The sequence below is a fragment of the Myotis nattereri genome, assembly GCF_964212035.1.
Source record: "Myotis nattereri genome assembly, chromosome: X".
In the NCBI taxonomy this organism is placed as follows: Eukaryota; Metazoa; Chordata; class Mammalia; order Chiroptera; family Vespertilionidae; genus Myotis; species Myotis nattereri.
The window spans coordinates 11303047-11316356 of record NC_138078.1 but is presented as its reverse complement, the minus strand read 5'-3'; the positions used below and the strand labels follow the sequence as shown (position 1 = coordinate 11316356).

The 13310-nt window shown below is 42.9% G+C and overlaps 1 protein-coding gene across 1 annotated transcript in view; it reads left to right on the top strand.

Moving 5' to 3' along the window:
- Positions 1 to 260: 260 nt before the first annotated feature.
- Positions 261 to 13310, top strand: part of MAP3K15 (mitogen-activated protein kinase kinase kinase 15) — a gene marked incomplete at both ends in the record, with an annotated part of 76119 nt that continues 63069 nt past the window's right edge. Inside the window, 4 exons of the mRNA XM_081081115.1 lie at positions 261 to 567; positions 3492 to 3631; positions 5541 to 5564; positions 10285 to 10478. Of these exons, the coding sequence (XP_080937241.1) occupies positions 261 to 567; positions 3492 to 3631; positions 5541 to 5564; positions 10285 to 10478 (665 nt within the window). The remainder of the gene's footprint in view (positions 568 to 3491; positions 3632 to 5540; positions 5565 to 10284; positions 10479 to 13310) is intronic.

The window sequence follows — 13310 nt, the reverse complement described above, 5'->3', positions numbered from 1 at the left end:
CTGGGAGATACAGTATGGGGCGTCCTACCAGCTCCTGCCCCTCCCCCAATTTCTCCCAGCTCTCCCTGCGCTTTTGACCGTTAAGCACCGCCCCCAGGCTATGAAAGGGACTGGGGGCGACCGTTGCTTCTGGTCGCCAGCGGGTATCTGACGCGTACAGGTGCTGACAAGACCACTTGAGGCCTCACCTCGAGTTCTCTCTCTCGCCTACCAGTCAACGTGGGGGTGGGACCAAGGAAGGTCCCATTCTCGAGCCAGGCATGGAGAGTAGCCACGGGAATCCCCACGCTGAGGCGCTGGGGATGGCCGCCAAAACAGAGCCCGAGAAGCCAGAAAAGGCGGCCCCGAGCAAGGAGGGCCAGGGCCAGGACCAACAGCAGCGCTCTCTGAGGGCCGTCTACATATGCAATGAGAGCCCTAAGTACAGAAAGGCCAGCTGCCCCGAGAAGGGAGCGCTCAAGTGCCTCGTGCAAGCCTGCGAGGCCCAGGGCGTTCTCCTCAGCACCGTGCGGTTTGAGGAGCTGGACTTCGAGGAGACGGCCGTACTCCATGCCTTCTACCACGCAGGTGAGGCGGGCATCCCCTTCACCCCATCCCATGTCCCATTCCTGTCAGCTTCCCTCACCCTCGGAAGTGAAACAGCGCTGGCTCCGCCCCATCTTAGCACCCCTGACTTTCTCCAGGAGAGCACCCGGCCCGTGGGGGAGGAGACAGTAGGTAGAGGTAGATTTATACCTTTTTACAGATAAAAAAGGGGAGGCCACCGGCATCTAGACTTCTTTTGGCTCCTCTCCTTAAACATCTGGTAACCCAAGAGAAAGGTTATAACCCAGATAATGCTGAGGCCTCCTCCCCACCAGTTATCCAACTTTTATTTTTTCACTCCTGCCCTGTCCCTTATGGCAGTGGGTTCCAACCCTGGGGAGCTTCTAGAACTTTCAAAGCCAAACCAATGTAGTAACCATCCAAAGAATGGGATTGTTTAACGTTTCCTGGGTGCGGGACTCCATTTTCAGTGACAGTGGGAACAGTGTGTGCGGGAGGGAGGTGGGGCTCTTAGAAATGCCACAGTATTCTTTTGTACACTTTAACTGAGCGTTGTCCAGCTCTCACGATCTAGCGCTGTCCAGTTTCCAGTCTTTGGGCTCTAGCTCTCCCGCTCCAAATCTCGCGGGCTCTCCAGCTCCAGGTCTCGCGGGCTCTCCAGCTCCAGGTCTCGCGGGCTCTCCAGCTCCGGGATCTCACGATCTAGCTTCAGGTCTCGCAGGCTCTAGCTTCAGGAACTCCAGCTCCTGGATTGCCCGCTCCAGTTCCAGGATTGCGCACTCCATTTCCAGGTCCTATGCGCTTCAGCTCCAGCTCTTGTGTGCTCCAGTTCCAGGTCTTACGTGCTTCAGCTCCAGGTCTTGCGGGCTCCAGTTCCAGATCTTAAGCCCTTGCTCTAGTTCTCCCTCCATGCTCTCTGGCTCTCCAGTGCTCAAGCTCTCTCTCCTCCTCCCTCCCTCTCCGTCTCTCTCCCTGCTCCTCCCTCCACCTCCTTCTCACGCCCTCCCTCCCCTTCCCTCTCCCTCCATCTCTCCCCCCTTCCTACCCCTCCCTCCCTCCCCCTCTTGCTCCCTCCCTCCCCCTCCTTCTCCCTCTCTCTCTCCCTCTCCCTCCCTCCCTCTCCCTCTCTATCTCCTGCTCCCCTCCACCTCCCCTCTCCCTCTCCCTCTCTCTCCCTCTCCCTCCCCCTCCCCCTCCCTCCCCCTCTTTCCCTCCCCATCCCTCTCTATCCCTCCCTCTCTCCCTCTCCCTCCTTCCCTCTCTCTCCCTCCCTCTCTCTCTCCCTCTCCCTCCCTCTCCATCTCCTGCTCCCCTTCCCCTCCCCTCTCCCTCTCTCTCCCTCTCCCTCCCCCTTCCTCGCCCTCCCCCTTCCTTGCCCTCCCTCCCCCTCTCTCCCTCTCCCTCCCCATCCCTCTCCATCCTTCTCTCTCTCCCTCCCTCTCTCTCCCTCCCCCTCCCTCTCCCCATCTCTCTCTCCCTCTCCCTCCCTCTCTCTCCCTCTCCCTCCCCTCCCTCTCCCTCTCCTTCTCCCTCCCTCCCCCTCCCTCTCCCCTTCACACTCTCCTGCTCATGCTCCCTCACTTTCTCTCACACTCTCTCTTATTCCCTCACTCCCTCTCGCACTTTATCTAGCTCTCATTCTATTTTGCTCCCTTGATCTTTCTCACTCTCTCGCTCTCCTACTCCCTCTTGCTCGCTATACTCCTCTCCGCCCCCCTCTCTCCCTCCCTTCCACACTCTAAAAATCAGTGGATGGGGATTTAACAAAAAAGCCCAGTGGTGTAGCTCAGTGGTTGAGTGTTGATCCATGAACCATGAGGTCACAGGTTGGATTCCTGTGGGGGACACATGACCAGTGGGGAGGGGGTGCAGGAGGCAGCCAATTTATGTTTCTCTCTATCCCATTCCTTTCCCTTTCTCTCTCTATAAAATAAAATAAAAACATTACAGTAATGGATGCACCCTACCTTACAGTATAATGTTTCTTTTTATTTATTTATTTTGCCTTGTCAGCTGGAAGAGCAACATGTAAAGTGAGTTAAATCATGCTACACTTTGTATTACAAATATTTCACTGTGAGTGGTCTGATATGTCACTCCCCTGTTCTGAATCTAGGACACAACTCCAGGGGTATTTAAGCTACATTGTCAAGTTGATGGCAGTTGTGTGAGTCAGGAGCATGGCACAGGAATGTACAACAGTTTGAAATAGGATAAAGAAAAAAATGAACAAAATGTCTCTAGACAGGATGGATAAAGACATTATTTTCTAGTCATCATAAATGGACTGCTATGTTTAAGTGGAAATGTATAACCTAAAGCTAAACATACAAATTGGTAGTCTCACACCAAAAACAGCAAGTCAAAGATTACAAATGGTGCTGTACTATTATATAAAGTTCTAAGACGTACAAAACTAAACAATATACTGTTTAGGAATGCATACGTTATAATAATGTATAATATGCATATACATGTATACAGTTATATGCAGGAAACTGGTAAATACAGAGATCAGGACAGAGGTGTTCTTGAGCAGGAGGGTGGGGCTCCCAATAGTACAGATGATGCTCTGTGTCTTGGGCTGCATGGTGAGTGTTTCGTTTTTCATTTCATTATACCTTATACTTTGTATGTAAGCTAAATATATTCTTTGACTATGATATATTTCCTATTAAAAATACATCCCCCAGCAATTTTTAAGTTAAGCTACATTCCCAGCACCCTGAAGAAGGAACATTTTTTTAAAAAAAAATTCTTGTTGCTTTTCTTCTAGAGTTCATGTGGTAGTTAATATTAAGCAAGTCATTCTTTACTTGTGCTTTACCTTAAAGGCCAGTAGAAATACAAACTGTGGCAGCTTCCTGTTGGTGATTGTCAGGAAGTAGATTAAGTAGATAGATCACCTTTCTCACCTATGCCCTGTCTCTCCTTGTTCATTTCAGATATTGCTGTAGTGGACATGAGTGATATCTCCAGACAGCTTTCACTATTCTACCATCTCGGAATTCGAGAAAGCTTCAACATGACCAATAATGTGATCCTGTACTGTAATACCGACATTGCCACTGCTCTTTCATTGAAGGTAAAGGACATGGCTCACCTCTCCTGAATACTTCATTTTGGGAAAGCAGTATTATATGTTTACTTGAAACAAATAAAGACTTGCTTGTACAACTTGATCCAAACCTATACATTAAAAAAAATAATTGCTTGACTTAGATAATAATAAGAAGACATTTAGCAGTTACCAAAATGGGCAAAAAGTTTTGGCATAGATATAGTGAGTATTTAATGTTATTTTCCCCTCAGTTTAAAGCAGAGTAAAGCTGAAAACTTGTGTGTTTAGGCACAACTCAGTAATGATTGAGAACTTTTAAATATACTTTGGCAAGTTTTATACAAATGCTTTTTTGTATAATATTCTTTTTTTGAATGTCTAAGGTGAGTTACTACAAAATTCAGCTAATTAATATTGTTGAACATCTTAATGTTGGTCAGGCAATCTTGATCTGTGTTAAATCATTTGAGGAATAAAACATTAGTTTGTTGACAACAGTGTTACTCAACCTTGATTGTACTTCAGAATCACTTGGAGCACTTGTAAATATCCCAGGTCCCAGGCCATACCCCAGACCAATAACATCACAGTCTTGAGGGAACATTTTTAACCTCCAAAATCTGCAACTAGGGTTGAAGACCAGTGCCAGTGCTTCAGAGTTAACTTTCATGGACATCATAATTTTCTGATAGCAAGTTGGACATTTTTGTGTTTCTTGAGATTTAATATTAACCAGCTTGTTCTGGGCTCTATAATAATTTGGGATTATTTCTTGGTAGAAATTCCACCTTCTTCAGATGTATAACCTGTATGTGTTATATACCACATACACTTCACATAGGTGTGTGCTCTACTATAGCACAGAAATGTGTTTTAAGAAGTCATTCATAAGACAATGAAAGAAGAAACTATTTTATTATTGTACTGTACATTGTAGAATAGTTTCCCAAAAGGCTGTAAACCAATCTAAATTACTTTAGATACTAATTTCTCCTTTTACTGATTTTCACTAAGGTGGTTATGCTTAGAAATATTTAGAATTAGAAAATATGAAAGGGCCCATTATTAAGTATATTTTTATGAGAAACATGAAATTAGTATGTATTTTTCCCAATGTAATGCATTTTTTTCCTCAGCTGTGCCTCAGTGAATTCCTCTGGAAAGTCCTATGACCTAGATAAGTTTTAATTTTTAATGATATGGAATAATATTTTCTGAAATGAAAGTGGGTAGTCAGTTATATCTGATGCCAGAAGAAGCAATCTGCACTTGTCGTCAGAAAATAGAAATCTCAGAACATGTAAAAACGTTTTAAGGGGCAGCTCTAATTGTGTTTTATTTTTGGGCAAATGTTGGCTTGCAGTGCATAAATGATCCAATCAAGGGCTGCATAAACATTATGCTAAGTTAACTGATTAAAATTGTTGTCATTGCATTTGAAAATTCCTAGACAACTATAGTGAAGGGTCAGGAATCCTACCAGTGACACCCCTTCCATAGGAAGTTTTCTGTGGGAGTGGCAGCCTTCGCATGGATGAGTCAAGAAGTGTCTTAGACCTGAGGATACCACGGTGCTTCCCATGCACTTCCTCGCTGTCACTGACATTCCTCACTGGGAAGACAAGGAGTAGGGTATTCAGAGCCCCAAACTTGAATCTCAATCTCTCCTGGGACAAAAGCATTGCCATTGTTATAGGAAAATTCTTATAATCATATGCCCCCCCCCCCAGTAGTTCCAAAGCTAACCAATTTTGATAAATTTTCCTTAGAACATGCATTTTACAATTCTTAAAGGCTCATTTTATTTGAAGCTTTTTGCAGGGGAGGTTTCAACTGATTTACTCTGGATGATTGGTTGGGACAAAGTACTTGCTTATGGAAATTAACTGTTTTGGAAAAACACTGTATTCAGATCATTTCTTTTTCTTTTCAGGATATGGTAACTCAGAAAAACACAGTAAGTACTATATTTTCAGATTTTTTTTAAATATATATTTTAGCCGAAACCGGCTTGGCTCAGTGGATAGAGCGTCGGCCTGCGGACTGAAAGGTCCCAGGTTCGATTCCGGTCAAGGGCATGTACCTGGGTTGCGGGCATATCCCCAGTAGGAGATGTGCAGGAGGCAGCTGATCGATGTTTCTCTCTCATCGATGTTTCTAACTCTCTATCTCTCTCCCTTCCTCTCTGTAAAAAATCAATAAAATATATTAAAATATATATATATATATATTTTTATTGGTTTTTCACAGAGAGGAAGGGAGAGGGATAGAGAGTTAGAAACATCAATGAGAGAGAGCAAAACATCGATCAGCTGCCTCCTGCACACTCCCCACTGGGGATGTGCCCGCAACCAAGGTGCATGCCCTTGACCGGAATTGAACCTGGGACCCTTGAGTCCACAGGCCGATGCTCTATCCACTCAGCCAAACCTGTTAGGGCTATATTTTCAGATTTTTAACTTTATAAATGTAAATGGGTAAAATGTTTGCCTGAAAATCCCACAGATAGCAAAGTGATTTCTAATTGTGCCTGTTGATTGTGTTTCTAAGGGGGATAGCTAGAACCCCCTGTCCCTCAAGCTGCCAGCTAGCTCAGGCCCCAATCAGCTATCCAGACTGTGAGCCAGAAGGCAAAGTCAGGCAAGTATACTTGTTCTTTGTTATATACTAGGACTGCGAGCCTGACCTGATGGGTGATTGCCAGAGGGGAGGAGAATTGAGGGACTAGGTAAGAGAGGTAAAGGGATTAAGAAGTACATATTGGAAACTACAGAATAGTCACAGGGATGTAACCTACAGCATAGGGAATATAGTCAGTATTGTAATAACTATGCATGATGCCAGTTGGGTACTGGAAATATCGAGGGGAACACTTTGTAAAGATATGATTGTCTAATCACTATGCTGTACACCTGAAACCAATACAAAATAATACTGAAAGTAAACTGTAGTTGAAAAATTAAAAATAAAAGTAAAAAATAAAATCAAATAAATTATATATATATAATTTACTTTTGCTGGAATCAGTACCTAGTACCCTCATACTTCCCACCCAAGTTTTTCTAACAATGGAAAAACATGAACTTATACCCCAGTTAATATGAGGGCTTAGCTACATTTCCTGCCACAGCTAAAAAGAAGTGGTACAGATTTCCAGTTCTTTCTGTCCCGTTTATGTGCTAAAGTTTCCCAATTTGGCTTAAAAGTTCCTGCAATGGCATATTGATAATGCTGTGTTGGTTTGAACTGTATAATAAAGCCCCCACCCTAAAAACATTCAAATAAGGTCATGTCCTTGGAAATTGTGCCAAGGTTATCCTGTACTTTTACGTGCCCCCCAAACTGCCCATCCTTCTAGACCAGTGGTCGGCAAACTGCGGCTCGCGAGCCACATGCGGCTCTTTGGCCCCTTGAGTGTGGCTCTTCCACAAAATACCACGTGCGGGCGCGCATATACAGTGCGATTGAAACTTCATGGCCCATGCACAGAAGTCGGTTTTCAGCCTGGACGAGTCTAATTTGAAGAAGTGGTGTTAGAAGAAGTGGGGGTGTGGGTCTGTGGGGCGACTGGAGATGCAATGCGGGGGAGGTACATTGTTTTGTTGAGGTACGTTCGCTGAGGTCGACCCCTTCCAACTCTCCCATCCACACTCATCTATCTGAAACAAGTATACAAGAGGAGTGTGGATGGGAGAGTTGGAAGGGGTCGACCTCAGTGAAGGTTCCTCAATCAGATTGAGGACGTTTTTAGCAAAGGCCAGCTTAGGAGTACCCTAATTAAGTTAATAACAATATACCTACCTATATAGTTTAAGTTTAAAAAATTTGGCTCTCAAAGGAAATTTCAATCGTTGTACTGTTGATATTTGGCTCTGTTGACTAATGAGTTTGCTGACCATTGTTCTAGACCTATGTCTTTGTGGTTTGAGAAATTGTGACCTAGACTAGGAATGGTTTCTTTGTTCCCTTTTTTTTCCCCCTCAGCTTCCTTCCTAGTGGCCCTTCTAGAAGGGAAGCACCTCATGCCTTTTTTCCTATTTCACCTGGAGTTCCCAGAGGGAGAGGGAGAAAAGACCCCAGGAGGTAGAGTTCTCGTAAGGGTGCCCTCCACAAGGGAGCAGGAGCTTTACTTGACTTTATCCCCTCGACAGAAGGCCCCAACCTGAAGATGTGGGTCCCAGGCTTCTTCTTGTCCATGCAGAGTTCCCTACCTGAGGCAAAGCCTTCACCTTCCTCCAATTCAGATGATGAAGTTCTAGAAAGAAAACAAGTGGATTACCACAGCAGCCTGGGTTTAACAAGCCATCATGTAAAATGAGGCATCAGGGTGATTTTGAGTTCCTCTTGGAGGATAAAATGGGAAGATATGTCACTTCATTTTGTCCCATTTACATACTGATATTGTCTACTTACAGGGGGTCTTTCCTGTTCTTTCTAGATCTCTATTTCTTAAATTACCTTCTTCATGGAGACGGGGTCGGGGCGGGGGCGGGGGAGGTCCAGTCAAAAGAGATTGAGCCTGGGGCCAGGAGGCACAGGTTGTAGTCCAGCCCTCTCTCTGAGGAACTTTGGGTAGTCACTCAACCTCCCTGACCCCACCCTAATTATCAGTGTCCTCATCAATAAAAAGAGGTTGAATTCTGTCATTTTGTTCATAGATAACTTCCAGTACTTAATGTCTGTCATTCCATTTTTGTCACACAAGTGAAAAGGCATAATTTGGATTTAATGCAAGGAATGTCTAGGAAACAGTTATTCCTTAAAACAAGAATTACATTAAGACATGGTACAAGGAAGAACACTCTTTTTCCATCCTAACTGTTGGATATATCAGGGTCTATTCCAGGAGACTTAGTGTAGTTCTGTTACCATTCCACTTTAGTATACCCTCCTTCACTAGAACTTTCTCCCTCCTAAACAACCAGGAAGTCCTTTCATTCTTGTTCTAATTATACCATGGCACCATTCTCCCTAAGTTTTTGTTTGTTTTTTAGGAATGAACTTATTCTAAAGGATTTGGGAATTAATCTGCTAAATTTGGCATTACTTTAGAATTACTTTAGGTATTAGTTGCCATGCTTCATGTGGTATGAGAAATTAGAGCATTCAGGGGAACAAATAAAAGACCAGAGGTGGCTGGAAGGTTATAAAATAGCATCTAAGAGAAAAGGGTGAAGGGACATAAACCTTGAGAGGTATTGTTTATGGTAATTTTCAAATGTTGTCCACTAATGGAATATAGACAGTTTTTTCTTCTACTTCAGATGCCATGGAAGTAGGGCAAACTCAAAAAAAGGTTGGGTTCAGCAGAATGAACAGCTCACAACTAATGTTGATTAAATATTGCAGTTGAATATCAAAGTAAATGAGGTGCTTTTTAAATGAGGTTGATTAAATGTTGAAATCAAATATCAAAGTAAATGAGGTGCCTTCTGCTAACTTGCCCCTCATTATGGATTGGAGTAATGCTGCTTGGAGCTGGGGTCTGGTTCATATAACTTCAGAGTTTCATAAAATGACTTCTTTTTCATCTGTCTTCAGTTATGCTATTTCCTACTGCTTTAAAGATAGTAAAGATAGCCACTTCAGCATTTTATCACTTCAGAAAACATGTTTATATGAAAGATAAAGGTTGTGCCTTTATGAAAACGAGTGAAAATATAACCAACCCCAAGAGATTATCTATTAAACCTTAGAACTTTCTGGTATTTTGTGATTAGTGTACATAGTCCACAGATGTTCTTTAACTTTGTTTTAATTTTTCTTTGTAAGAATAACCATAACTTCAAAGTATGGTATGTATATTTTGCAGGTTGATTTCACCCCTGGATACTTCCTCTGTAATTAATGTATTTAACTTAGAAGAAGCTGTATTCCTTACTTGAATTCTCATTTTTAGAGAAAGTATGTTTCTCAAGATATATCTGCATTAGGGCAAAATACTTAGATAACTTTATTAGTTTAGTTTTTAAAATTAAATGCAAGAAATCAGACGAATTATTTCTGGCACCATGTAAATTCTTTAAAACTTAGTGTCAAAAATTAAACATTGATTTAGTACACTTTAAAGGTACTGTTTATGCTTTACAAAGAATCACAATTCATAGTCAAATTGTAATTATTCCATAGAAAAATAGTTTTACTAGTATGAGTAGTATTTGATAATATAAAATTTTTTAAAATCCTTTTTCAAAACATCTCTGAGACTAATAATATTTATTAGTATTGCTTCTTGCAAAAACAGTTCTTATTCAACAAAATTTATTATAGTTAACTTGTGGTTAAATTATCAAATATATGGCTTTTCCATTGATGCTGAAAAAAAAAACAGAAAAAAATGCCCTTACATTGCAATTCTTGGTTATCTTATTTGGGGGGCATGTAATAAAATGATGTGATTTCTGAGATTTTAAACCCCTAAAGCCTCTGCCAATGAAGTTCTGAGACATACACAGATCAGTTCAGTATTTAAAACCAAATTTTTGTCATATATCCATGTGTTAAAGCTTATGAAATCGAGTGGTTTCCTATTCTGTGCCTAATAGATTTGTAGTCATATTACACAAGTTGTGATAATACTTAGGCATTTTCTCCTTCCCTGTCGCACCAGGTTCCAAGTCCACAGCTATGCTTCTGCATCCATTGCTTTGTGAAACCTTTTTGTTTCTTTTTTCCAGGTATCTAGTGGAAATTATTATTTCATCCCATACACCATAACACCATGTGCTGAATACATTTGCTGTGAGAGCAATCTCCAGAGGGATGCCTCAGAGTACTTGCAAACCAACTGGGACACCATGCCGAATCCCCTGCATGGGACCTTGGTGGACAGATTCATTAGCCTCCTCAGGAACATCCAGATAACCTCATGGTAACTCCCCTCAGCATTCAACAACCCTGGGCACTTTGTCACAATCTTCCCATCACATTCATGGAAGTGATACCCCCTCAAAAGATCGTAGCACCTGGAGAATGGGGAACCCCTACCAATCATTTTATTTGTTTGTTTGTTTCATTTTTAAATCTTTATTGTTGAGAGTATTACAGTTCTCTCCCTTTTACCCCCATTGCCCCCCATTCACCCGCTCCTGCCCCACCCTAGGCTGTCCCTAGATACGATCTTTGTTAATCTCTTCCCACCCCACTTCTGAGATTCACCAGTCTGTTCAATGCATCTATGCCTCTGATTCTGCTTTATTCACCCATTTATTTTTTCATTAGATTCCTTGTTTATTTATTTTGATTTTAGATTCTATTGTTGATAGACATATTTGTTGCCATTTTATTGTTCATATTTTTATCTCCTCTTCCTCCTCCTCCTCCTCCAACAACAATAGTTCTTGTAATACTGGTTTAGTGGTGATTAATTCCTTTAGTTTTTTCTTGTTTGTGAAGCTCTTTATCTGACCCTCAATTCTAAATGAGAACTTTCTAGGGTAGAGTAATCATGCTATTCATCACTTTGAATATTTCTTACCACTCCCCTCTGGCCTGCAAAGTTTCTGTTGAGAAAGCAGCTGACAGTCTCTATGTTTAACCTTTGGCATTTTAATTATGATGTTTCTTTTATATATATATATATTTTATTGATTTTTCACAGAGAGGAAGGGAGAGAGATAGAGAGAGTTAGAAACATCGATGAGAGAGAAACATCGATCAGCTGCCTCCTGCACATCCCCCACCGGGGATGTGCCCGCAACCCAGGTACATGCCCTTGACCGAAATCGAACCCGGGACCTCTCAGTCCGCAGGCTGACGCTCTATCCACTGAGCCAAACCGGTTTCGGCTATGATGTTTCTTGGTGTGGGTCTCTTTGGGTTCCTCTTTTTTGGGACTCTCTGTGCTTCCTGGATTTGTAAGTCTATTTCTTTCACCAGGTATGGGAAGTTATCTGTCATTATTTCTTCAGATAGGTTTTCAATATCTTGCTCTCTCTTCTTCTTCTGGTACCCCCATAATTCAAATGTTGAATCCCTGTAAATTGTTCTTTATTTCAGTTAGTGTATGCTTAATTTCTGATTGGTCATTTTTCATGTCTTTGGCATTCTCACTAATATCCTTGAAAGTCTCATGAAGACCCTCAAGTAACCTTATAACCATGGTTTTGAACTCTGTATCCAGTAGTTTGCTTGCTTCTATTTCTTTCATTTGTGACATGTTTCTTTGTCTCAGCATTTTGGCTGCTTCCTTGTGTTTGTTTCTGTGTATTAGGTAGAGCTTCTCTGTCTCCTGGAATTGGTAAAGTGGCCTTTTGTGGTAGGTGTCCTATAGGACCCAGTGGCTCAGCCTCCCCAGTCACCTGAGCTGGGCACTCTAGGTGTGTCCCTGTGTGGGCTGTGTGCATACTCTTGTAGTTAAACCTTGATTGCTGTTGGTGTCACTGAGAGGAGTTGGCCTCCAGGCCAATTGGCTGTGAGGACCAGCTGTGACTATAGTGGGAGAGCTGCTGTGCAGGAGGCCAGACCCAGCTGTGAAGCAAAGAGGCTTGTGCTGGGTCTTTGGCCTTTTATTGATAGGTTTGATACAGGCTGTCACCAACTGCAGCATTTTTGAGAGATTTTAGCCAATTCTGAAGCCTGAGCCAGGATAGGCCATTCCTATGGAATAGCTGCTGCAAACAGCTTGGGTGGGGCTGCAAATTGGATGGGGCAGAGTCTTAGGGAATCATCAGGGCAGAGCAAACAGTGTGGGCCACACTGTTTGATACTCAGATTTAGCTGCCAGTCAGCCCTGTGATAGGGGAGGTCCCAGCACAGGAACAATGACCCCTGCAAGCACCCCTGTCTGGGAGAAAGATGCCCCTGAGTTCCTGCCCTGATTCCAGATAGTCCAGTTCCTTTCAGTATATGTCTGGGTCCTCCAGAGCCGCCTGGTGCTAGGAGTCTGAGTAAGTTCATGTGCTGGCCCTTTAAATGGAACACCTGGGTCTCCAGGAGCCTCTGTGTCTCTCTGCCATAATCCCTGCTGGTTTTACAACCCATAGTCATGGGGACTTCTCTTCCAAGCTCATGAACCCTAGGCTGGGACCCCTTTCTCCTCAGGGGTGGCCTCTGCAGAGGCCATCTCCCTCCCAATTAGAAAAAGCAGCACACGTGGGTGTCGAACCAGCCCCTTCTGAACCTCCACTCATCCTGCCAGTCTCAATGTGCTTTCTTCTTCTCTAGTTGTAGGACTTCTATTCAACCAGCTTTCAGGAGGTTCTGAATGATGGTGGTTCTGTATTTTAGTTGTAATTTTGTTGTGGTTATTGGAGGTGGCGAGTACCAGCATTTACTCCGTCATCTTGGTTCTCTCTCCTACCAATCATTTTTAAGTCATCCTGAAATCCATTGTTGTTCCTTAATACATCACTGAGTTGGGCCATTGAGGTATAGCTAAAAGAGAATAAACCTGGAATTAGGGGGTCGGGGTTGAGCCTGTGTCTGGCCTCAACTCTCTGTAGCCATTTTCTCATATAGAAAATAAAGAGGTTAAGTCATTGATTTTTTTTTAATGCTCTGAGATTCTGTGTCTTAAGATCATATCTGAAGATGATTTCCTCCCACCTCTCACCCCAAATCAGTTACTGAGGTTGTTAAAATGCTGTAAAAGTTGAGATGCATTATGTTCAGCTGAAGCCAAACTGACCTCAGGATGTCCTGTGTAGATTGATGTTGGAGAAGGTGGGGAATACTGATTCAGGTTTGGGTTTGAATCCTGGCT